Here is a 27,112-nt window from a genome sequence, read left to right on the forward strand (position 1 = left end):
TGCCTACCCTTACCACCTGGGGGCGGCCGTCAGAAAGTCCAAGATCCAGTTGCAGAGGGAAGTGTTTAGTCTACGGTGTTGAACGCTGAGCTGTAGTCAACAAACAGCATTCTCACATAGGTGTTCCTTTTGTCCAGGTGAGAAAGGGCAGTATGGAGCGCGATTGAGATTGTGTCATCTGTGGATCTGTTGGGGTGGTATGCGAATAAGAGCGGGTCTAGGGTTTCCGGGATGATGGTGTTGATGTGAGCCATGACCAGCCTTTCAAAGCACTTCATGGCTACGATGTGAGTGCTACGGGGCGGTAGTAATTTAGGCAGGTTACCTTTGCATTCTTGGGCACAGGGACTATAGTGGTCGGCTTGAAACATATGGGTATTACAGACTCGGTCAGGGAGAGGTTTAAAATGTCAGTGAAGACACTTGCCAGTTGGTCCGCGCATGCTCTGAGTACACACCCTGGTAATACGTCTGGCCCAGCGGTCTTGTGAACAGTGACCTGTTTAAAAGTCTTGCTCACATCGGCTACGGAGAGCGTGATCACACAGTTGTCCGGGAACAGCTGGAGCTTCCATGCATGCTTCAGCGTTGCTTGCCTCGAAGCGAGCATAAAAGGCATTTAGCTCGTCTGGTGGGCTTGCGTCACTGGGCAGCTTGCGGCTATTGTTTACCATCTATTGCATCTTTCCTATGCCGCTTGGTCATTGCTCATCCATATGTTTATTTATATGTACAGTGCCTTGCGAAAGTATTCGGCCCCCTTGAACTTTGCGACCTTTTGCCACATTTCAGGCTTCAAACATAAAGATATAAAACTGTATTTTTTTGTGAAGAATCAACAACAAGTGGGACACAATCATGAAGTGGAACGACATTTATTGGTTATTTCAAAAAAATTTAACAGATCAAAAACAGAAAAATTGGGCGTGCAAAATTATTCAGCCCCCTTAAGTTAATACTTTGTAGCGCCACCTTTTGCTGCGATTACAGCTGTAAGTCGCTTGGGGTATGTCTCTATCAGTTTTGCACATCGAGAGACTGAAATTTTTTCCCATTCCTCCTTGCAAAACAGCTCGAGCTCAGTGAGGTTGGATGGAGAGCATTTGTGAACAGCAGTTTTCAGTTCTTTCCACAGATTCTCGATTGGATTCAGGTCTTGACTTTGACTTGGCCATTCTAACACCTGGATATGTTTATTTTTGAACCATTCCATTGTAGATTTTGCTTTATGTTTTGGATCATTGTCTTGTTGGAAGACAAATCTCCGTCCCAGTCTCAGGTCTTTTGCAGACTCCATCAGGTTTTCTTCCAGAATGGTCCTGTATTTGGCTCCATCCATCTTCCCATCAATTTTAACCATCTTCCCTGTCCCTGCTGAAGAAAAGCAGGCCCAAACCATGATGCTGCCACCACCATGTTTGACAGTGGGGATGGTGTGGTCAGGGTGATGAGCTGTGTTGCTTTTACGCCAAACATAACATTTTGCATTGTTGCCAAAAAGTTCAATTTTGGTTTCTTCTGACCAGAGCACCTTCTTCCACATGTTTGGTGTGTCTCCCAGGTGGCTTGTGGCAAACTTTAAACGACACTTTTTATGGATATGTTTAAGAAATGGCTTTCTTCTTGCCACTCTTCCATAAAGGCCAGATTTGTGCAATATACGACTGATTGTTGTCCTATGGACAGAGTCTCCCACCTCAGCTGTAGATCTCTGCAGTTCATCCAGAGTGATCATGGGCCTCTTGGCTGCATCTCTGATCAGTCTTCTCCTTGTATGAGCTGAAAGTTTAGAGGGACGGCCAGGTCTTGGTAGATTTGCAGTGGTCTGATACTCCTTCCATTTCAATATTATCGCTTGCACAGTGCTCATTGGGATGTTTAAAGCTTGGGAATTATTTTTGTATCCAAATCCGGCTTTAAACTTCTTCACAACAGTATCTCGGACCTGCCTGGTGTGTTCCTTGTTCTTCATGATGCTCTCTGCGCTTTTAACGGACCTCTGAGACTATCACAGTGCAGGTGCATTTATACAGAGACTTGATTACACACAGGTGGATTGTATTTATCATCATTAGTCATTTAGGTCAACATTGGATCATTCAGAGATCCTCACTGAACTTCTGGAGAGAGTTTGCTGCACTGAAAGTAAAGGGGCTGAATAATTTTGCATGCCCAATTTATCCGTTTTTGATTTGTTAAAAAAGTTTGAAATATCCAATAAATGTCGTTCCACTTCATGATTGTGTCCCACTTGTTGTTGATTCTTCACAAAAAAATACAGTTTTATATCTTTATGTTTGAAGCCTGAAATGTGGCAAAAGGTCGCAAAGTTCAAGGGGGCCGAATACTTTCGCAAGGCACTGTATATATTCTTATTCCATTCCTTTACTTAGATTTGTGTGTATTAGAAAGTTGTTGTGGAATTGTTAGATTACTTGTTAGATATTGCTGCACTGTCGGAACTAGAAACACAAGCATTTCGCTACACTCGCAATAACATCTGCTAACCATGTGTATGTGACCAATACCATTTGATTTGATTTGATTTGGCTGGGTTTCCCTTTGTAATCCGTTATAGTTTGCAAGGCTTGCCACATCCGACGAACGTCAGAGCCAGTGTAGTAGGATTCAATCTTAGTCCTGTATTGACGCTTTGCCTGCTTTATGGTTCTTCTGAGGGCATAGCGGGATTTCTTATAAGCGTCCGGATTAGTGTCCTACTCCTTTAAAGCAGCAGCTCTAGCCTTTAGCTCGGTGCGGATGTTGCCTGTAATCTATGGCTTCATTTCCCAAACCATATCTGGTTTGGGATATGTACTGTAAGGACGATGTCCTCAATGCACTTATTGATGAAGCCGGTGACTGAGGTGGTATACTCCTCAATGCCAATGATGAATTATGGAACATATTCCAGTCTGTGCTTGCAAAACAGTACTGTAGCATAGCATCCGTATCATCGGACCACTTCCGCATTGAGCGAGTCACTGGTACTTCCTGCTTTAGTTTTTGCTTGTAAGCAGGAATCAGGAGGATAGAGTTATGATCAGATTTGCCAAATGGAGGGCAGGGGAGTGCTTTGTATGTGTCTTTGTGTGTGCAGTAAAGGTGGTCTAGAATGTTTTTTTCTCTGGTTGCACATGTGACATGCTGTTAGAAATAAAGTAAAACGGATTTAAGTTTGCCTGCATTAAAGTCCCCGGCCACTAGGAGCGCAACTTCTGGATAAGCATTTTTCTTGTTTGCTTATCGCCTTACACAGCTCAATGAGTGCGGTCTTAGTGCTAGCATCGGTTTGTATATATATATATATATATATATATATATCTATTGTCACGACTTCCGCCGAAGTTGGCTCCCCTGCCTGTTCGGGCGGTGCTCGGCGGTCGTCGTCACCGTCCTACTAGCCGCTACCGATCCCTTTTTTGTTTGTCTGTTGGTTTTGTCTTATTAGTTTCACCTGTGTGTATTTTGGTTTAATTAGCTTCCCTATATGTAGTAGTTTGACCCGCCCTTGTTTTGTGCGGGATTGTTTTTTGTTACTCTGTTGGTTGTTGTTTCATGTTTGTATTCTCCGGACTGTTTGGTCCTGTGTTTGGGCTGGGCTGTTTTATGCGTATGTTGGCGTGACCATTTTTTGCCGGAGAATAAATTACGATTTACCGAACCCTGCTCTCTCTCCCTGATTCCAACCCACCACTCCTAGTAGGCTGTGACATATATATTGTATATAGACAGCTACGAATAACATAGATGAGAACTCTCTTGGTAGATAGTGTGGTCTACAGCTTATCATGAGGTACTCTACCTCAGGTGAGCAATATTTCGAGACTTCTTTAATATTAGACATGTTAAACCAGCCAGCTCTATGGTATCCGTGTCGTCGTTCAGCCACAACTCGGTGAATCATAAGATATTACAGTTTTTGATGTCCCGTTGGTAGGATATTCTCGACCGTAGATCATCGAGTTTGTTTTCCATTGATTGCACGTTGGCCAATAGAACCAATGGTATGCCGATTTACTCACTCGCCTACGAATCCTAACAAGGCATCCAGACCTTCTCCCTCGGTATCAACGCCTTTTCTTCACGCGAATGACGGGATGTGGACCTGTTCTCCGGAAAGCAGTATATCCTTTGCATTGGACTCGTTAAAGAAAAAATCTATGTCCAGTTCGAGGTGAGTAATCACTGTTCTGATATCCAGAAGCTCTTTTCGGCCATAAGAGACGGTAGCAGCAACTTTATGTACATAAAAAGTTACAAACAATGCGAAAAAACTAACAAAATAGCACAGTTGGTTAGGAGACCGTAGAACGGCAGCCATCCCCTCCGGTACCATTATCATAGATTAGCTTTTAAAGATGACCACTGATATAATTTAAAGCCAGAACATCTAAAGATCCCTATACACTACAGTATCAGAGTTTTCATCATACGTGAACTGTAAAACCTTTGTGAACATGTTGTATCAGCAGACGTTTACGTAGTGTTGTTTGACCACGGACAATATATAATTTTTTTTAACAACGTTTCAGTTTTCAATGAACTCGCCCTTACTATATTGAGTAGGCTAGAGGTTAGTTGAAGCCAAGATTTGGCAAATACAAAGAGTTTTTCAAAACTGACAGCTTTGTCTACACATGATAAGCTAAACAGCTCCTCTTTTTTTCCATACAAGGAAACAACCTGTAATCAAACTACTGCTACTATATTAAACATGGCAGTATAATCAACAAAATAATCATATGATTTGATGATACAAATATGCAATAAATTCAAGCATTCTTATACTTTGTTCTGTTTCATGCTGTTCTATGTTGTAGTAATGTATTTGAAGGGAGACCATTGTGTTATGATAATTGAGGTGTTTACCTGTCAGGCAGGTTAAAGTATCCTGAGAAGGGACCGGTTGTGTTGAAATTGTGGATTTCCCCAGTCCTTTAACAGGTGTGTTATTTACACAATGAGCTAGTGAGCTGAATGAATGAGTGCCTGTCTGTTGGCAAGGGACCATAAACTGATCCCTGACTCATGCTCAAAGTAATTTACTGTTGCCCAGCACATGCTCAGGAAATTCAGTTGTCTTTGGGGAAATAGTGACAACACCTACGTGACTTTAACTTAAAAGTCATAAATTATATTTGTGTCAACATATTTCCTGTTTTGAAAAACTGGACCTAATAAAAGTAACAATGCCTGAGGCAAAAGCAATTTCCATCTTAATTCAAACAAATGTTTCAGACAATTAAAAAATTATATTTTAATGCAATCTCCTTTTTCCTGGATTACAGGTTTGTTTGAAGAGCACTATGTAGTTTACACTGAATAATAACATTTATCATTTTGAGGAACCTATGTCAGTCCTATCTACAACTTCCCCTGACTTTTTTCTTAGGTCATTGTTTTTCTTAAGTCATTAATGATACATCACTTTCATGTGCTCCTGACAGAAACTAGCCACGTGAAGTTCTATGACAACATGTTTGAACAGGAGCCCATAAAATAGAAGTTGTGGTTAATGGAGAGGAACTGGTGTCACGTTCCATCTAAAGATGGAGCTCTGGCAAGAACTAGGCCTCTTTATTTCACTGAAGTTTCACTCTTGTGCGCAAGCACAAGTTCTGTCGAATGTTATGAGTTCCTCCAACTGATTTGCTCCAACATCTAACATTAACTCGCCACAACAGAAAAGGGGAGTTGCAGTTCCACATTATGGAGAAACCTGTTAACAAAACCACTGCTTGCCAGGTGTACGTGTGTGTTAAGAGTGGAGAGCAGCTCCCCTTACTGCACATGCTCTTCTAATCCAATACAAACACACTGGACAGAAGACTTGGAGGTTAATGAAATTAGCACCATAGGGGACTAATAGAATCTGTGTCATCATGTGTCACTGGCATTGAGCGAGATGTGGATTCTAGTTGCATTACTGACACAATCTTTCAGCATTTCAACTATAAGGGAAGTAAATCCATGAAATAAAAGCATATCTGTTTGCCAGTGAAGTTAATCCATGATGAGCCATACTGTTACATAGTCTACAGTATAACATGGAACTGAACAGTGCCAGTAAATCATGTGGGCAGGATTACAATCAAACAACCATTACATCATCCAGCAGAGCTCATTGTTGAAATGTAATCCTATTTCATGATCACAACATAATGGTAGGCTTATCTTATTGTCTTCAGTACATACAAACGAAAGCTAATACAACCCTGAGAGTTTGATAGGGAGATAGAAGCACCAGTGCCCAGTCACTCTATGTTTGGAGAGGCTTCCTCCATTACAGAAGAGACAGAGTTTTATGTGTTCAATGTGTCCAATGTGAAGAGGTCCTACTCTCATGCCAGGGCCTGCCTCAGAGAACACAAGACCCTGATACCCTGTGTCTACACACTCAGCCATCTTTGGCATGTCGGTCCAATTTTGACAAGTGGATTACCATTAAAGCCCAGTGGGAAAGAGTGCACAGAGAATTACAACATTTGTTTCATCAGTGCAATTTAAAGTTTTTGTAAAGACACATTTTTTCATAACCTCATCCAATCTCTATGAGAATTATTTGTATTAGTCAAGAGCAGACTGCCCCAACAGTCTCATTCTTTTATACAAGTTGACATGTTCATGTAGGCAAGTTCCTTGTTTCCCTCCCTACATTGTGCGAGGTGTAGCTCTCGAGTGATACTAATGCACTGAAACTTACACTCTCAACAGTCTAGATGGTGTAACAGAGCCTGGATGACTGTTGCGGATAGTTTCCTAAATGGGCTAGTGTGTTCTGTCTGCTCCAGAGCATAGGTGGTGCCTACAAACACAGAACAACTAACAAACCCATAGTCTCTGATACCATTCATCTGCCTGCATCCACTATGTTCTCCGTTGTCTGGACTCTGGACATTATCTGTCTATTTGCTGTGGCTTAATCATTTGTACAGTTTTGGCTGTTGGCCTGGTGTGGTTAGATTCAAGTCTTGTTGCACAAATGTACACTCTATAAATAACCCAGCCTACTGCAGTGTGAGACTGAGACTGAGCGGTCAAGATGATCTCAGAAGCAACAAGGTACTTACCTCACTGAGGGCTGGAGGGCCAGATGTGGGCACTGTCTCTGTACTGCTGCTGACCATCACCTCCGGACATACCTCCTTCTGCTCAACATTCTCCAGTGAATCAGGCACACTCTCTGGTGCTCTTCTGGGAGCTGGCGGTTGTTCTTCTGAGTGTGAAACAGTAAATCCATGCTTGTGTTCAGCTGGGTTCAACCTCTCAAATGACGCTAGCTGCTTGTGTGGTACGTTAATTTTTGGTGCTACTACCGCCATGGGCACTGTCTCCTCTGTGGGGGTTTTATACACCTCTGGGTGACCATCTGGCTCCTGTGGATAGGGAGGGCTAGGGTACGGCTGTGTTGGGGCAACTGGATGACCTCTGTCCTTCTCCTGACCTTTCACATGATGATCAGAAGAAGCATGATCCTTCTTACTCTTACCAAAGAAAAAGTATTTGACTGAGTGGAGCACATTGGAAAGTGTTTCCTGAATGTGGTGGTAATCTTGAGGATCTCCCTCCTTATGGACATGCGTCTTAGCCTCCATTCTGACCTCTGAGGCAGTGTTTTTATGTCCTGTTGTCCTTTGCAACTGCTCTGCCTCTCTTGCTCTCTCAATTGACATTTTCTCTCTTTCCTGTTCTTCTCCAAGCATCCTCTCTCTCTCCGCCCTTCCTCTTTCTGCCCTCTCTCTCCCCTTCTCCTCTCTTTCTTTCTGTTTTTCTGCATTTGTTTTAGGATCTGTAGTAGTAGTATCCATTGCCTCCATTGCCACAGTTTCCTCCACTCGTGCAGGGATCTTCTTTTCTTCAGCAGTCTGTGAATGAAGGGTCTCTGACAGAAATTGAGCCAAACTTATTCCTCCATCATATGCATTTTCACTGGTGCCCGGTCCTGTATGACTACTGTTACTGCTGACAACCCCAGAATCTATACCATTTGAGATCTTCATCTTTTTTTTGGCAAAGATTTCTGTGGTTGGGGGCTTGGTGGTGACAATCTCCACATTGTCAAAGTCATTGTTGGGAGTCTTGCTCCCATTCTCTGTAGTCGTCACTGGGGCCGGTTCACTGACTTCAGCACTGGCCCCATTAGGTTCTACAGCCACTGCCCCCTGGCTGACTGTGTTCTCCTCCCCATTCGGTGGTGAAGAGAGGGCACTTGGGGTCCGGTGCTTCCTCTGAGGGGCAATCGGGCTGTTCTGGAGAGGCTTCTGTTCCTGAGGATCCTTCTGGACATTCTCATTTCCCCTTCTCCTGCTCTCTTCCAACTCCCTCTTCTTGTTCTCTGCCTTCTCTTTCAGCTTGCCAAAGAACCTCTGGTGGATCTTGAACTCGCTCATGGTGCCCACCTCCAGAACCCCAGAGCAGGAGACAATGCCTTTGCTGTTCCTGGCTGAAGCCTGATAGATGGCTGCATCATCTACTGTGCAGCTGGAAAGAGAGAGACTCAAATCATTTTGGGAACAGTGCAGGCACCATTGAGCACAAGAATACACATCTTCTAAGCCCAAATTGTAATTGTTGAATTTCGTGACATTTATTATCTTGTGTAAATTGTGTATGGTATTCTCATTGCCTTACATACTTGTAAATTTGGAGTGTGTGTGTTTTTCCATTGCGGCCAATTTCATATTTTGGAAGACCGCAGTATCGGTCCAACTCCATGTCGTCTCTGTACCACGTTAGTTCTGGGGCTGGGTTTCCTGTGGACATCACATGGAGATGGTAAGTTGAAGTCGGAGGTTTACATACACCTAAGCCAAATACATTTAAACTCAGTTTTTCACAATTCCTGACATTTAATCCTAGTAAGAAATCCCTGTCTTAGGTCAGTTAGGATCACCACTTTATTTTAAGAATGTGAAATATCAGAATAATAGTAGAGAGAATGATATATTTCAGCTTTTATTTCTTTCATCACATTCCCAGTGGGTCAGAAGTTTAGTATTTGGTAGCATTGCCTTTAAAGTGTTTAACTTGGGTCAAACGTTTCGGGTAGCCTTACACAAGCTTCCCACAATAAGTTGGGTGAATTTTGGCCCATTCCTCCTGACAGACCCGGTGCAACTGAGTCAGGTTTGTAGGCCTCCTTGCTCGCACACACCTTTTCAGTTCTGCCCACTAATTTTCTATAGGATTGAGGTCAGGGCTTTGTGATGGCCACTCCAATACCTTGACTTTGTTGTCCTTAAGCCATTTTACCACCATTTTGGAAGTTTTCTTGGGGTCATTGTCCATTTGAAATACCCATTTGAGACCAAGCTTCAACTTCCTGACTGATGTCTTGAGATGTTGCTTCAATATATCCACATAATTTTCCTTTCTCGTGATGCCATCTATTTGTGAAGTGCACCAGTCCCTCCTGCAGCAAAGCACCCCCACAACATGATTCTGCCAATCCGTGCTTCATGGTTGGGATGGTGTTCTTCGGCTTGCAAGCCTCCCCCTTTTTCTTCCAAACATAACAATGGTCATTATGGGCAAACAGTTCTATTTTTGTTTCATCAGACCAGAGGATACTTCTCCAAAAAGTATGATCTTTGTCCCCATGTGCAGTTGCAAACCGTAGTCTGGCTTTTTGATGGCGGTTTTGGAGCAGTGGCTTCTTCCTTGCTGAGCGGCCTTTCAGGTTATGTCGATATAGGACTCGTTTTTACTGTGGATAGAGATACCTTTGTACCTGTTTCCTCCAGCATCTTCACAAGGTCCTTTGCTGTTGTTCTGGGATTGATTTGCACTTTTCACACCAAAGTACGTTAATCTCTAGGAGACAGAACGCGTCTCCTTCTTGAGAGGTATGACGGCTGCATGGTTCCATACATGCGTACTATTGTTTGTACAGATGAACGTGGTACCTTCAGGCGTTTGGAAATTGCTCCAAAGGGTGAACCAGACTTGTGGAGGTCTACAATTAATTTTCTGAGGTCTAGGCTGACTTCTTTTTATTTCCCTTGATGTCAAGCAAAGAGGCACTGAGTTTGAAGGTAGGCCTAGAAATACAACCACAGATACACCTCCAATTGACTCAAATTAAATAAATTAGTCTCAGAAGCTTCTAAAGCCATGACATCATTTTCAGAAGCTGTTTAAAGGCACAGTCAACTTAGTGTATGTAAACTTCTGACCCACGGGAATTATGATACAGTGAGTTATTAGTGAAATAATCTGTCTGTAAACAATTGTTGGAAAAATTACTTGTGTCATATGTAACAGTATAGCTTCCGTCGAACTCCTCGCCTCGAACCAGGGACCCTCTGCACACATCAACCACAGTCACTCACGAAGAATCGTTACCCATCGCACCACAAAAGCCACGGCCCTTGCAGAGCAAGGGGAACAACTACTTCTAGGTCTCAGAGCGAGTGACGTCACCGACTGAAACACTATTAGCGCACACCCCGCTAACTAGCTAGCCATTTCACATCGGCCACACATGCACAAAGTAGATGTCCTAACCGACTTGCCAAAAATATAGTTTGTTATCAAGACATTTGTGGAGTGGTTGAAAAACAAGTTTTAATGACTCCAAACTAAGTGTATGTAAACTTCCGACTTCGACTGTACATCACAGACATACAGTGTAAAATAATAACCTGGTTAAATACTCCAAAAAACTATTTTTATTAGATATAGTTTCATGTTTATCTCTCATTAAGATTATACCCGTATGATCATTATTTTAATTTCCAGGTTACCATTGAAGTATGAACACAGTAGCCATTAGCTGTTTTTTTTTCAAGCATCTTATGAATTAATTAATCAGCAATAAAACAAAAGGAACAGAAAGCTTTGAAAGGAAATTGAATCAAGAACAAAGGCCTGTTTCAGACTGCTGCGTCATGGCAGTGTTCAAGGCCACAAGTTCTGCTGCTGTGGTTGAGAAGGGGCCAACTCAGATGCCGGGGGGAAGGAAATAGCAAAACCTGCTTAGATTTTTAATCCTATTTATGTCTTGCCTCTCTGCGCCAACATTATGCCATTGCTAATTTAGTCTCAGCTGCCTTTACTTTTTAACAGTTTTATTTTGTTTTCGCATGAATGAATAAGCTATAGAAGAAAACATAAGAAAAGCAGTCATAAGCATTTTAAAGTAACTTTTCTCTTTTCATTGTCTTCAATTGACGTTTATATATGCATTACCCTTCTCAATTCATGTTTGCATCGCTGTTCAGAAGTAGGTTTGTTTCTCTGCTTTGATTTCAAACTAACCACAGAATGACTAATACCATCGCCTACTCATAACTATCTAAAGCATACAAACACACATACGCAAATGCAAGTAATTAGGTCAACTCTGAGGGAGGTTGTTTAGTGTAGGCCTACCTGTAACCACACATGTCAACTTCACATTACAGTTCTCTGACACGGCCTTGGATTTTAAGGTGGTCTCAAATACAGGCTGGGTGTCCTCAGTCAGCTGAGCCATCACACCGAACAATGTACTCCTGGAGACAGAAAAGGTGCTTTAGCTTGAGTGTCTGTTCTTCAGGGCATGTGCTGAAGTACTTTCCAATGAGAAAGCCAATATTTCAAGGATCTTTTAGCCAACCATTATTCATTCTTCACTTCCCACTGGGCACATAGTGGTTGAATCAATGTTGTTTTCACGTCATTTTCACGAAATTACGCTGAAACAATGTGGAATAGACGTCGAATAGACATCGTTGCACAGTGTGTTGTTTATTCAAGGGAGGGGAAGAAGGCAATTCATGATCATTACTGATTGTGAAGGAAGATTGAGATTGCTCTCTCAAATATTTTACATTTCTTAGCAGTTGAGAAAGTGACATGGAAACAGTGCCTATAACGTTGTTGAAAATATACATATAACTTTGTATGAATAAAATCGTATATCAACGTTGATGTCCAATAACATCAAATAAGTCAATTTAACATATTCACTTACAGCATTGTTAAAAACAGGTGTAGATTTGCTCTTTCAATCTTGGGTGTAACCGGGAAGGGTGGTTAAAATGTTAGAAAGAATGCATTACCTCGATGACCTGATTTGAGAATACCTTGAGTAGCTATTCATAGAGGAGGCGAATAAAGGCATCTCATCAGTCATATTGGTGGTTTTGTGTCTTAGATTATTTTACATGGGACTCATTTGTATTTATAAAGTAGGCTACAAATGAAGAATACTTACCGGTATTCTAAGAGCTGTGCTTTTCTTTAGAATACTGAAATACTGTTGCATGGTTATTACTTGCCATGTAACATTTGCATTTAGGACTAGAAAAGGCTCCACAAATATGTTGAGATGGCCAAAGTAGCTAATGAATGTGTGTGGTGGACAGAGTCACACTGAAATGCCTAGAGTCGTAATGAAACAAGGAAGAAGAGGTCATCTACCTGTTTCCAGGCCTGACATTGGAGAGGTAGTTGCAGCTCTCCAAGCGGCCATTCGAAGAGCTGACCTCCTCCTCATTGTGGCTGCCTCCGGACCTCCCATTGCCAGAGTAAGAACGGGTCATTGGTCTTCTGGAAGTCATTGTCCACTCAACAGATATTCCCACAAATATAAAGGAAAAAGTGTCTACTACAGAAGACTGGTCCTTGAGTAAAAAATGCTCAGCTTGGCATGGATCAAAGGCCCAGTTTCAAGTTGCAGTGTCTTACCGATGTAAGAGTTGCTGGAAAAGAAAGGAGAAAACAGCTGAATAATGTAAAAATGTGATCTAGATTAGTCTTTGGGAAACCTTTCAACAACTCAAATAGATCATTGAATAAAAAATAACATGTATGCACCTTTCTCAAGCAATGTAACAATTATTGAACTAAAATATAATTCAGACAGTGGGTAACTGCTTTCCTTTGACCAAGTTAAGCAGTTGCAATGGAGAATGTTATAAATAGGAACTGCTATCAGGCTCTACAAAGGTTTTTAGGAGTCAAACATAATCCTTAGACATTATTTTACAATTCAGAGGTGAACATTGAACTCAAACACTTATTGGTTGAAAGAAAAGTGTATAATATTGTGAACTTACCATTTATAGGCTTTTCAGTGTCCTTTGGAGCCTGATTCTCAGCAGCAAAACTCTGAATGCAATTGTCAATCATAGGCTTGCTTGTGGTGCCATCAGGACACTATTTATAGCAGGCCTACAAATAGCCGCAAGAGCACATCACATTTTCCCAAGCTAGCCTTCAGACATATATTCAACAAGAGAAGGCTAAAGGTAATGTCTGAGGAAAAATCTATACATTTCAAATTGGAAGAAAGTATGTCAAATAAATATCACAAGAGATATCAGACCATTATACACTATCATAGTTGACCAAGCAAGGTCATGTTAAACATACAACCTCTTAACATGTTGACAACAGTGAGTATAGACTCATATTTCGGTGGGACACTGTGTTGGTGGCAGACTTGTTGCAAAACACTAATATGTTGTGCATCCAGAGATACTTTTTGTCAGTGTGCTTGGTTCTTACCCAGGGGCGGCCCCCATTTGATACTGCCTACCACTAAAGAGTTCTTCCAAAACACCCTTGAGAATGTGGGTTGTAAATTCATCCATCTGATCACATTGCTTAATTTTCCATTGCCTGCTTAGGTTACCTTTACACACTAAGCACAGAGGACTACCAGCAAAGTGGGGCATTACATAAAATGCATTAACTGTATTGCTATTTAATTCAATCCCAATTTAAACTAATAAGGACAAGAGTAATTTCATAAAACCGAAATACGTTTCATATAACGTAATAAGCCTATTTATTTCCAAAGTGAGAAGGCGGGAGCATTGTTAAGCATTTTGAGAGACTTCAAAAGTGAAATCAAAATGAATCAACCTTTTAGATGTCTGTGCTATGTTATTGTTGTCCACGTGTGACTGTTGATCTCGTTGTGGATAACTATTTCCCTAATTTAATTGCGTTAGTATTGCATTTCATAAGATATTTTATATGATAGGGCTCATATACTACATATACTACGGTAAAGGGCGGGTATCATTGTTCCGGGAAAAAAGGATGTCCTTTTATTTTTTTTTATTGAGATAAAGTTTTGAGGATTCTCGATTAGTTAAATTCTCGACTGTAGTTTGTTTGAGGCAGTCGAATGAATGCTCTTACAGTGTGGCATTTACATGGTGTTTGGTCGCAGTTCAGGTATGTACAAAACATTGATACAGGTAGCCTACACAATAACCCTCTCTAGAAATGTGTTGGATCACTTTTTCTATAATCATACTATTTACGTGTTTGTTCTGATTGTTCCCCTTCGTGTTTACCAAAGACTTCTATATTTAATTTAATGTAAGAATACCTCTCACAATTACAACAATTAACATAGGCCTAGCGATTTTTTTTTCTATGACAATAATATATTATCAAACACTAATAATTGTAAAACATATTAATGTGCCTTCTTGCTGAAACAGCACATTATGGGATGAGTGTGCAGACAGGAATGTGTGGTGGTGATTCACCTAAGTTTATAGGCTACTAATGTGTGTGTCAGGACATTCTTATTGGTCAAGTAGTATACCATATAACTAACAGTCACAATTTTGAGCTGTAGACTAGTAGAGGACATTGTTCAGGTCTAATTTTACAACCATTAAACTGTAGAACTGTACAGCATATTGATAGTAGCACATACTTGTTACTACTCTGTAATAAGCAATTTTCAGGAAGATGATGATGGACAACTGTCCAGATTTGGCCAGCCAGCACAGATTGTGTTGTAAAGATGCTAGCCTACAGTCTATTTCTCTGGCAATAGATGAATTGTCTTACGGTGATTGTCACATGTACAGTTGTAAAGTGGGAAGTGGGGAGAAATCTGCTAGTCATACTTGCCAATGCACATTTGTTCCATTGTGTCCACAAACATAGTCATGGCCCTTATCAGACATCATCTCCACGTGTTCCTGTGATTTTTGGCTGCATCTTGGTTTGTGTTGGTTGATACCCAGTCTGATGCCCATATTTTGTATTTTTTTCACATCTTACAGGCAGCACAGTGCAGGAATGACCAGAACCAACTATACTTGAGGTTTAGAAGCTCCTATTCCACACTGAAGTAATGAAAAACATGATCAGAGGTGTGAATTTCCCCAATTTATTTTGCAAATCAACTATGTTCTGTGATCTTTGATCAGTACACTGACCTAACATTATTTTTTAATAACAATTCTGTAATATAATGTTATCACTTTCCATTTTCAGACCTTGTCATTGTGCAGCATCCTGTTTCTGTGAGTGTACCACTGAACTATCAGGTGAATCTGAGTGTGAGAGCAGAGGGGACAGGTATCCTGAACTACCAGTGGTTCAAATCTGATGAAGAGGAGGTATGTGGTTGTGGAGGATTTTTGTCATTCTTGTCTGACACTGTATTATGTTGTCAATTTATAGAGTAACACAGTGTATAACCAATGAAATGGCTAATGTTTTTTTTAGGTATTTGGTGCAACCAGAGCAGATCTGACTGTCACAGCCCAGAGGTCTCAGCTCTACATTTGCAGAGTGAATGACCAGTTCTGCAACTGTGTGTTCAGTGAATGGGTCAAAGTAAAGGTCCCAGACATTGCTAAACCAGGTATATGAATAGTCTATATTAGTTGCTAGTTATAAGATAATATGTTTGCAATGCAGATGTTTAAACTTATTTGATCAATGCAGAGAACTATTTTGCATAGAATGTATTAATATTGCATTTTTTATTTCTTTAGGTCTCCCAGTAGCCTGGCGAGGGGAGCTCCATATTGCTGTACACCCTGCACCCCAGACTGTCAGACAGGGGCAGAGACTCACCCTCAGCTGCTCTGCCTTTGGCATTCCCATCCCACACTACCAGTGGTACAGAAATGGACATCCTCTGCTGGGCAAAACCACTAGCACATTGCAGGTAACTCCAGTGTTTAATTACCCCTGCACTGAGGTCATCGTATTTACTCTGTCTTGACATTTGATCTGGCTGCTTCAGCAGTCCTATGTAAACATTGCAATTTAGAAGAACTTGGTTAATATTTAACATAAGGTTTGTTTTCTAGAATAGTCTTATGTGCATGAGTAGAGCCAAACATGAATAGGAATGTGTTTGTGTCCTTGTAGATACATAATGCAGAGGCAGACGATAGAGGAACATATCTCTGCTCTGTGTCCAATGTTGAAGAAGAAAGATGGACAGAGCCAGCTGATGTTGATATAGGTAAATAGAAATATGATAGAGCTCGAAGGGCATCTTTGCAAATAATTAGGAAGGAATGTTGTTGTTTGTAGGAAGTCACCCCACTGTGATTGATGTTGTAAAATTATGGAGTCTACCTTTTGTGAATGTGTCTCTTTAATTATATATAGATATAGTGAATATGAAACCCAAAAGTCCTTCATAGAAGCACATGACAAAACAATAGCAACAGTTATTTGTTCAGTGGCATGAGCTTTACTATTAGCATTTTCTATTTTCCCTGATGAAGTCTACCACATAATTCACTGTAAAGTAATTCTGCACTTTTCAATGGGCTAGTGGAATAGCTGTGAATATTTCGATTTCTGCACATGTCTCCCAGTACCTTTGTACAAAACTATCAAGTGGGTCTTTCCATCCTGCTGAGGATTTAAGGTACTTTCCCTTTGTTAAAGACAGAAATGGTAGGAAGTTGTCAGGCTCTCAACAGTGGGCAGGGTTGTATAGACAACATCTAAATGACTTGAAATGAAACTAGCCTTTGGATGTAGGTTCCCCTTTTGCATTTGAATGTGTTTTCTACATTTTGACTCAACCAGTCTGAGGTAAAACGGAGGCCTTTAACACACTCATATTGCTTTTGATCTTGTTTGTTGTGTTTGATTGACAGATTGAAGTGTGATGTGTGAAGTTATGCACTGATTTCAACCTTTGTTTTTCTTTCTTTTTTCGATTTTGTTCAGAGCCATCTAATCAACTCAAAGTCACAGCTCCAAAACTCACAGGTATGGCTCGGTGTAAATAAAGTATTAGTGTAAATAAAGTATTTGTAATTTTTAGAATGCAGTTTGAGCATTTCCTCATTGAAGAGGGGAACTGTTGTAGCAGTATTTTCGGATATACAGCACCAGTCAAAAGTTGACACGCATACTACTCATTCCAGGGTTTTTCTTTATTTTACTATTTTCTACATTGTAGAAGAATAGTGAAGACATCAAAACTATGAAATAACATATATGGAAACATGCAGTAACAAAAAAGTGTTAAAGTTGCTACCCTTTGCCTTGATGACAGCTTTGCACACTCTTGGCATTCGCTCAACCAGCTTCATGAGGTAGTCACCTGTAATGCATTAATTTAACAGAATTTCTTCCTCCTTAATGCGTTTGAGCCAATCAGTTGTGTTGTGACAATGTAGGGCAGGTATACAAAAGATAGCACTATTTGGTAAAATACAAAGACCATATTATGGCAAGAACAGCTCAAATAAGCAAAGAGAAATGACAGTGCATCATTACTTTAAGACATGAAGGTCAGTCAATCTGGATAATGTCAAGAACTTTGAAAGTTTCTTCCATCTAGCACTATGATGAAACTGGCTCTCATGAGGACCGCCACAGGAAAGGAAGACCCAGAGTTACCTCTGCTGCAGAGGACAAGTTCATTAGCGTTACCAGCCTCAGAAATTGCTTCACAGACTTTAAGTAACAGGGTCATCTCAACATCAACTGTTCAGAGGAGACTGCGTGAATCAGACCTTCATGGTCGAATTGCTGCAAAGAAACCACTACTAAAGGACACCAATAATAAGAAGAGACTTGCTTGGGCCAAGAAACATGAGCAATGGACATTAGACCGGTGTAAATCTGTTGTTTGGTCTGATGAGTCCCAATTTGAGATTTTTGGTTCCAACCGCCATGTCTTTGTGAGACGCAGAGTAGGTGAACGGATAATCTCTGCATGTGTGGTTCCCACTGTGAAGCATTCAGGAGGAGGTGTGATGGTGCTTTGCTGGTGACGCTGTCAGTGGCTTATTTAGAATTCAAGGCACACTTAACCAGCATGGCAACCACAGCATTCTGCAGCAATACGCCATCCTATCTGCTTTGCGCTTAGTGGGACTATCATTTATTTTTCAACAGGACAATGACTCAACACACCTCCAGGCTGTGTAAGGGCTATTTGACCAAGAAGGAGAGTGATGGAGTGCTGCATCAGATGACCTGGCCTCCACAATCACACGACCTCAACCCATTTGAGATTGTTGAGATGACAGCCTACATGATTCTATATGTGTTATTTCATAGTTTTGATCTGTTCACTATTATTCTACAATGTAGAAAATAGTCAAAATAAAGAAAACCCTGGAATGAGTAGGTGTGTCCAAACTTTTGACTGGTACTGCATACAGTTTCATGTTTCTACAGTTTAATTAGCTGTTCTTGTTGTACAGTAAATTAACCCCAATTACTAATTCCACTATGGTCTTTCCGTTCAGCGACTGACAAAGTGGCCCTGCTTATTGGTAACCTCAACTACTCCCACCACCCGGACCTGATGGCCCCCACTATGGATGTCCATGAGCTGGCCAACCTGCTGCAGCAGCTGGGCTTCAGAGTGGTGTCTCTACTGGACCTCACCAGGGAGGAGATGCTGGCAGCCATTGACAAGTTCATTCGTCTGCTTGACAGGGGCGTGTATGGTGAGTTTAACACTGTACAGTATTCTGGTGGTAACATTACAATGGAAAATGTATTTTGAATTGAGTTTTTTTCAGAGACTCTAAAAAGCTAACGATGAGAGTAATACTATTCCCCATCTCAGATAAATAGGTGGAAATGTATTTTTAAAAAGTATATGTTAAGTGGAAATTAGACTTCGTAGTCTGGTTAAGTTCCCTTTGAACTTATTCTACTCTTTTCCGTTGAACTTGTTGAGGTCACAGTTCATAATTCTATGCTGCTGTTTTGAGATCTTATTAGTAGCTTGGTGTGAGTGTGGTTTAGAAGGCAGATAAGAGGTGGAAAGGAGAAGCATGGGTCTGTAGTGTTTGGTGTGAAAAGCCTTGCTATGTATAGCCGTTTCTAAAGTCCTGTGATACTTCTACTTTACAGAATTATTTAGCGCCTGTAAAGGGCTTTTAGCAACCCAGCAAACTGTCAGCTTATCTCCCTTTTATATTTTAGTCAAATAAATAAACGTTCACACTGTTATTACAGGCACTGAGCCATACACATGACATTTTATTTGGTTTGTAAGCATTTTTAAGAATGTATAACTTTCTGCCTCATCTAATAGTCCGTGTGTGTGTTGTTGGCTGTTATAGAAAACGAGGTCAGCTTAATGTGAAACTAAAAAACAATCTAAAAAGTATCAACCTGGCTTTCTATGAGCTTTTAGGACCTGCACAGTTGACCTATTTCCGCCGGACATAATACCTAGAAAGCAAGCAACATAATGGCTCGTTGATAAAGGATAGGGTCAGTGTTGTGTGATATTCTACACAGTATATCTTTGATAAAATGAAACCGGCTAAAACATGGAGCCTTGTTTGACAGATGCATAAAGAGTATGAAACATGTAGCTACTACGTCCTACTTTCATTGCTCTGAAAACCCCTGACCTTTTTCATGTGCAGTTTCACCCTTTCTTCTTCCTTATCTCTACCTCGCTCTGAACGGGAGTATACATTGAGTGTACAAAACATTAGGAACACCTTCCTAATATTGGGTTGCACATCCTTTTGCGCTCAGAACAGCCTCAATTTGTCGGGATATTTTTTTCTTGCCCATTTACAATCCATGTCTCAAGTGACTCAAAGCTTCATCTGCACTGATTAACAAGTGACATCGATAAGGGATCATAGCATTCACCTGGTCAGCCTATGTCATGGAGCAGGTGTTCATAATGTTTTGTACACTCAGTGTACTCTTCTTGTGCACTGAATGTACTATTCTACACCTATGAGAGACTTGTCTTTCCTGTGTTCATCTGATGAAGTAAATGTGATCAATGGTAACTAACTCTAAATAGTAATTTTGGTGTATCACTGAAATACATAAAATAAATACCTGTAACGTTATGCTATCCCCTACAGCCCTGTTCTACTATGCTGGTCATGGGTACGAACGTTCAGGGAGGAACTACCTGGTGGCCATAGACGCTCCACAGCCCTACCGTCCAGAGAACTGTGTCTGTGTACAGAGGGTCATGCGCATGATGCAGGAGAGACGGACTGCATTGAGTGTGGTCTTACTAGACACCTGCAGAACATGGTAGGCCTCCTGATGGACACCTCATGTTACTGTTTGTGGCGCTACATCTTGTCCAACTTTTGTACAAACAGTATTATGATTGTGGAAGGACTAAAACAGGTGTTAAGTTGTATATTCGTGTTAAGTTGTATATTTGTATTTTAAGGTACAACCAAGATTGCATAGCTTCTGAAATCAGGCCCTTGGTACCCATGGGAAACACAGTGTATGGATATGCCACGTAGGTATTTTTTGTGTGTATGTAACAACTTATTTTATGAGTGTTCATTCATGACCTGACATCTAAATGACCTCCTGTTGCCTTAAAAGATGTGAAGATGCAGAAGCGTATGAGGTGCAGGACGGAGGGAAGAGCACTGGGATCTTCACCAAGTACCTGAACAAGCACATTCTGCAGCCGGAGAAGGTCACTCACGTCCTGGAGCAGGTCTCTGAGGGTCAGTGTTATTGGATGATAGGCTTTGCTCTTATAGTATGACGGTGGCTTTGCTTATAGTACTTCCCTCAGTCTGTGTGACTTTGGAATTTCAGGATGGATGTTTTGACATACTGTTAACACCAATCCATGACTCATATGGGAAACCCCTGTATTTCTTTTGACCAAAAAATACTAGATATTACCCAAGAAAGACTAAATTCCGTGCTAATGACTTTGTCTTCTTAGGTGACTCTGGGTTCTATAGCTCCTCTATATGAGATGCATAATAGTGTCTGTAAACAGGGTCAGTGTGGAAGTTGTTGTTGGATGGAGCACAGACATTTTCACATCCTAAAGGTTCAAATGCAGCTGTTTTTATCTCAATCTCAAATCATTTCTAGTTAACAATTAATTTCCTTACTGTGATTGTTTTTAATTAAATGGTTTAAAAAAAGAACAAAAAATTCTTAGCAAAGTTCAATTTCTTAAGCAAGAATTTAGCTTGGACTCTCTGGGAGTAGTCTGAGAGAGGTTTGGAACTCTTTATTTGTCTATTAACTAATTTACCACCTGGTGATGTAACCAGGCAGGCCAAAACTCCATCCCACCAACACAGGATGAAATTTCAGGTGGTCTTTTCAAACAGCTCTTACACTAAAAGGACATTATCATAATTTTCACAGTATTATTCCAACCTGTGGAAATATATATATATATATATATAAAAAACACAGGTAAATCACATTTTTGACTGCACTGGGCCTTTAATGTTTCTCCATCACTAACTACTCCCACTGGTTCAGCAGGTAGCAGTGGGCGGCGCTTGGAGGGCGGCGCTTGGAGGGCTGCTTGTTTTGTTTGTTTCATTCCCCAGCACGAAATCAAAGTGTCACTCAAAGGGGGAACTAACAAAGAGTTACTGACCAACAACCAAAACAGATGGGTTTTATGAGGGGTTCTGAAAGACATGGGGTTGTCCACTGAAAGTTGAATAGCAACAACAACTGGAACCTAAAAGACACCCACCATGAGCGCACAATACATTTGCCCAAGAGGCAAACAAAAGAAAGACCCACACCAAACTTAAAGACAGGAATCAAACCAAAATCAGACAAAGGAACGCTTTTCTATAAACACACCAACTAAAGGTCTTGACCCTCCACATCTCTCCAGACAATTGGAGCACTGGGCCAGCCACTCTTGAATAGCACCTGGGCCAGCACAGGTGAAACACCTTCCCACTAACGAGACGGAAACCAGAACAGGTGTAACACATACTGAGTAACGAGGTGACACCACTCAGCGCCCCCTACGATCTATACGCGCTAAAGTCCAACCTCAAAACGTAATTGGAAAAACCAAAATCTTAAATAAATTAACATTTTATTGGTCACATACACAAATGCTTGAAAACCTGTAACATGTTTGATGGGTCTCTGGTAACATGACTTTGTGGGACAGAGCTGCATTAGCATGTGACCTCATTCTCTGGAAATTCACACTGTTGGTCGGAGCACAGCAGGAAACCTGAGAGCAGTAGAGTTAAAGACAGCTGCTCTGGCGTGTGTGTGTACCCCCCTACACTGCTCTCCTGTGGTCAATCAGCTCCAGCTCCAGTGATCCTGCATAACTTAACACAACCCATCCAAGGAGGTGGTGGTAAAGTACTGCTTTGGTTGACTGATGAATTGCCAGTGGCTGTAATGGTCGGACTGCACCGTTACTCACTGGGACATTGTGAAAACAAACGTAACACAATACATTTTATTTCAGGTTTACAGCTACATTTCTGGAAGTGTAATCATGAATGAATCGTGAATAATGATGAGTTAGAACATTACAGAGAAATAAACATCATACCCCCAAAAATGGCTAACCTCCCCTGTTATTGGTAATGGTGAGTTAGCATGTTTTGGGGGCGTGATCTTTGTGCATCTGTAACGTTCATTCATTCATGGATATCAGTAATCATGGTAGCATCCACATTCATATAGAAAATATTAAAAGTGACTCCACAATAAAAGTGACTCCAATACATTATTTACCATTAATTTCTATTGGGCACAACATAATCCAAAACACAACCAAAACAAACTAAATGCAGCCAACAAGTTTGTAGAGTCACAAGCTTGAGGTAGTCAATACATGCTAGGAATATGTAACCAAATACTAAAAGTTTGACTTAATTTAATTTTCTAAGTGAATTTGTTCAAATACTTACGGGGGGACTAGATACATAAACTGCATTAATTTCTACACAATAAAACAGATATGTATGAAAATACCCTTGAATAAAAGGTGACGTTTTGTACTGCAGGGATCATCAACTAGATTCAGCCGTGTGGCCGATTTGTCTCTTGAGCTCATGGTCGGGGGGGACGGAAAATAATTACTAGTAATTTGTAGACTGCAAATTGACCTCAAGAAGCCCAAACAGATATAAAATTTGACTAAAAGATAATAATTTCAAACATTGCTTACATTTGCGTATGATCTCGTCTCTCTATTATGCGTGGGAATACTTTGTCTAACTTTTGCATTTATCAGAATCGTATTTTAGACCTTAAACAACCTTTGCTAATTCATGTCTAGGAAATAATATTCACTGAAGTGACAGATCATGAGACCATGTTCCCAGAACCTCATTTGAAGAATTATGATCTATTTCTGTCTTCGAGTTATTTATTAATGGAAAAATAGTTGATGATGAACTGCTGTTCACTCAACTCTAATGGAAACATAGCGAAGACAGCTTGCTTAAAATATGTACTAAAGCCATATCCTCTGCAAGGCTAAGAGTAAGCCTGTATCCAGGGCCCTGAATAGGGTTTCAGTGTATCAGTTGTCCCTTTTCAGTTGTCCCCGTAGGCCCTCATTGTAAATAATATTTTTTTTCTTAGCTGACTTGCCGAGTAAATTAAGGTTACATTTCAAATGTAAAAAATGTCACATCTGGCCCACAATGCCTTATACATGTCTGTCATCTAAACATTTCACTCTTATTATCCACATGTTTATAATTTCAGAGCCTTTACATCAGTCAAATAGTATTATTATTTTCATTTCAGTCCTACTATTGAACCTTCCTTAAGAACAGCTGTTACCTTGGCAGTATAGGCTAACCTTTAACATTTACCCTGTTCCTCAGATCTAGGCAGAGACCCTCTGGTCACAGGGAAGCAGGCGGTGGAGATCAAACACACGCTGAAGGAGCCTCGCTCCCTTACAGATCCGGTCAGGACCACCGGCCACACTGGGGAGCTACGTCTGAGAGATGCCTGCTGGAGACAAGCCAACGGTAGGTTTTTACACCACAATATCCGCAATCCAGACCCTTTTTCCACAATAAAGGGTAATCTAAAGACACTATTGATAAATTATTGTGTGTATGTCAAGTGCTGTTCTTATTTTAGATGCATTAGCAATGGTATGGTGTGTGATTTTCTCTGAAATACTGTAATGTAATTTTCTTGCCCTAAACTAGTCTTATCAAGAAAGAGGAATAGCAATATGTTCCCTCCTCCCTACACCCCCTCCAGTTCTGCATGTGATATGGATGTGGCTGTTAAAAACAGTGTGGTTTAGCATGAGTCATGACCATCACACCACCATTCAATAATTGACAGTTTATTTGTGATGATAACAGACAGCGAACTTATTTGTATATTTAAAGTCAACTATAAGCTTATTTCACTCACGGTATATCAGTTGTATACATAACAGAAGGGAATATACCTTTGTTGTCCCCCTGTCACCTAGGAACTTGCTTATCGTGTATTATTTATTCAAATAGAATGTTGTCATCACTGAAGTTCTTCAAAATCCCTATGTATATTTTGGCCTTTGGATTTTGAAGAACAAACTCCTACTGTAACCTTTTTCAAGGACAAGGTAACATCTGATAAAATAAACTTTTCTGATAACACGCCTGGTTAATTCTCTTATCTAGTCTGTCTCCTAGAGATAAAATTAAATCTAATAAAAATGTATTAGTCACATGCTCTGAATACAACAACAACCTTACAGTGAAATGCTTACTTTCGAGCCCCTAACCGACAGTGCAGTTTCAAAAAATACGGATACGAATAAGAGATAGCATTCTATGTCAGATGCTTTCTGACATAGGATTTGTATCTTAAAACTGCCTTTCCATGTGATATCATCCCACACAGAGCTACCACGTCAGAAGCTGCTTATTTTCCCCTGTGGAGTTGAGGTGGAGGTCAGCTTCTCAGCCTTGTTCTCTAACGTCATGGTTGCCTTCGGCACAGTGAAAACTACTGGCCCCAGGACCCAGGACTGCACTGTTACTCTGAGGAGCACACCTGTGAGTCACCTCTTCACGCTTACTTGTTGATACCTGCCACATCATGTAAAGGGCAGGGTGTGGTGAACAAACAACCACTAATCAGAATTTTGATTTAGTTGCATAACTTCACATGACACTGCAGATAAATATTTGATTGAAAGGACTTTATAACTCCTTGTGAGACCCTAGAAATGTATGCATAATTGTATCCATCTGTAGGCTACACTCACAACAAAACTGAAAACAGAATGTTAAGAAAATATGTTTGAGAGAAGGTTCTAAGAGTTGGTTCCTCAAATGGTGTCTGAACTATTTAAGTTTGTGGTCACAGCTCTCAAGGCTAAAATTGTCGTATAGATATTTATCTGAACCTGACACGGGATAACTCTTTGCAATTTTGAATGTTTATTGCTCATAAAACTAAGTTTTATATGTAGAGAACATGCATGTACACAGGTTGTCAAGAGCGCAGCATCATCCCCTCCCCATTCTAGGGTATATCTTATGCACAGCACACTTATTGGCATAGTTCTGCCTTATGCGGTGTATGCCCTCTTGGCTTTCACGACAGCGTTACACAGTCATTGAATGATGTTTCCCATTTACAAGAATGTTGGCCCATATATAGAGTTCCTAGCTGTAATAAATGGCCGAAGTGAGAAACAAGAGCAGGAAATTGGTGCACAACCGCTTATCAAGTGTTTGCTTCTGTGGCGTGATAACTCCTTGGAGCATACTGACACCTAGTGGTTCAATGCATTATTTTCCCCGTACACAAAACCATTATACCATGTATGTGTAACCTTTATTTAACTAGGCAAGTCAGTTAATAACAAGTTCTTACTTACAATGACAGCCTACCAGGGAACAGTGGGTTAACTGCCTTGTTCAAGGGCAGAACGACAGATTTTGACCTTGTCAGCTCGGGGATTCATTCCAGCAACCTTTCAGTTACTGGCCCAACGCTCTAACCACTAGGCTACCTACCACCCCATGTATAATGTGTATAATAATAATAAGTAGGTTTGACAGGTTTTGTTGTAGTTGCCTGATGTATTTTATTCCCAACCTCTGTCTAGGCAATGGAGGATATCTTCTCTAGTCCTGGCAGGTCAGGTGAAATGGACTCTCTCTTGCTAAACAATTTGGTTGCTGAAAACACTGACTGTAGCCTCAGACTTTGTGGCCTTCAAAAGCTCCAGGTATGCTTACTTTCTGCGTCCTCATATTTAAAATTGAAAGTATTCAATAATATGGTAGAAAGGTTTACATTTTGCAATTTATCATTTATTCAATGGTTAACTAAATTATGAATAAAAATCTATATTCTGTTTTTTTCTCTCTGTTCCAAAGGGATCCTTAGTGATAAAGGTGGACCTACACTATACCCACACGGGCAGCAAGCTGCGGCTGCAAGAGAGCAAACAGCTAGACATAGGAAAGCCTTTGGTAGCATCCTGTGATCAGTACAGGGGACAGCAAGCATTGGTGACCCAGAGACAAGAAGGTGCCCCTTCCCAGAGTATGGGCCACGTTTCACACAACAAGCAGCCCCCACGTCAAACACTGGGACAGCCAGGTCGCCCCTTCACCAGGAAGGCAGAGTGTGCTGCCAAAGTCCCTACAGCAAGGAGCAACGAACCAGAGGAGAATGATGAGACTGAGCCTCAAGACTTTACCTTCTGATTTCCGCTCTCCACGTCTTTGGAAAAAGGATAGTTTAGTAGTAGTAGTGACTAGTGTAGTCAATAGGATATTTGCTGTTTAGGCTTACATAATTAAATCAGCATGATACATTCTATTTCTCTGGTTAGGCTACATTTCATCAGTTTAATGATGGTTATGAGGTGTGTGTGTGTCAGTGTGTGTATACATGTGGCATGTGAGTTTGAGGAGATTATCTCCTGGATTATGTTCCTCTCTTAAAGCACTATTCGGTTTTTAGTTCTCAGCATGATACCCAAGCAATATTTATTCTTAAATGATCACAGTATGAAAAAAGCTGACTTTTCTACATGCTTGTGAATAATAACAATAATAATACACATTTCAGCTCTTATGTACCTGTATGTAACTATTAAAATGAATGAAATACCATTTTTAGGACTGTATTATTCAAGATTCATTTA

At 40.7% G+C, this 27,112-nt stretch overlaps 2 protein-coding genes across 2 annotated transcripts in view; one reads left to right on the forward strand and one right to left on the reverse strand.

Moving 5' to 3' along the window:
* Positions 1–13,156, reverse strand: part of alpk3a (alpha-kinase 3a) — a 24,435-nt gene extending 11,279 nt beyond the window's left edge. Inside the window, exons 1-5 of the mRNA XM_020456110.2 lie at positions 13,047–13,156; positions 12,409–12,689; positions 11,377–11,498; positions 8,639–8,756; positions 7,074–8,484 (exon numbers count right to left, since the gene is read on the reverse strand). Coding sequence (XP_020311699.2) covers positions 7,074–8,484; positions 8,639–8,756; positions 11,377–11,498; positions 12,409–12,548 — 1,791 coding nt within the window. The 5' untranslated portion in view covers positions 12,549–12,689; positions 13,047–13,156. The remainder of the gene's footprint in view (positions 1–7,073; positions 8,485–8,638; positions 8,757–11,376; positions 11,499–12,408; positions 12,690–13,046) is intronic.
* An 888-nt stretch (positions 13,157–14,044) lies between these two features.
* On the forward strand, positions 14,045–27,082 carry malt3 (MALT paracaspase 3). The gene is made up of 15 exons (XM_020456108.2): positions 14,045–14,175; positions 15,024–15,113; positions 15,238–15,362; positions 15,472–15,610; positions 15,744–15,919; positions 16,126–16,222; positions 16,945–16,986; positions 18,480–18,683; positions 20,079–20,256; positions 20,402–20,476; positions 20,566–20,693; positions 23,823–23,972; positions 24,847–25,001; positions 26,063–26,185; positions 26,337–27,082. The coding sequence occupies exons 2-15, from the start codon at positions 15,095–15,097 to the stop codon at positions 26,667–26,669; spliced, it is 1,944 nt and encodes a 647-aa protein (XP_020311697.1). The 5' UTR covers positions 14,045–14,175; positions 15,024–15,094; the 3' UTR covers positions 26,670–27,082.
* The last annotated feature ends 30 nt before the right edge of the window (positions 27,083–27,112 follow it).

Source organism: Oncorhynchus kisutch, linkage group LG22, assembly GCF_002021735.2.
Source record: "Oncorhynchus kisutch isolate 150728-3 linkage group LG22, Okis_V2, whole genome shotgun sequence".
Lineage (NCBI taxonomy): Eukaryota > Metazoa > Chordata > Actinopteri > Salmoniformes > Salmonidae > Oncorhynchus > Oncorhynchus kisutch.

Bases quoted from the DNA above. Each gene is read 5' to 3' on its own strand.
- malt3 (XM_020456108.2), top strand. The intron at 18,684-20,078 runs GTGAGTTTAACA...TATCCCCTACAG, and splicing joins GCTTGACAGGGGCGTGTATG to CCCTGTTCTACTATGCTGGT. The intron at 20,257-20,401 runs GTAGGCCTCCTG...TTGTATTTTAAG, and splicing joins CTAGACACCTGCAGAACATG to GTACAACCAAGATTGCATAG.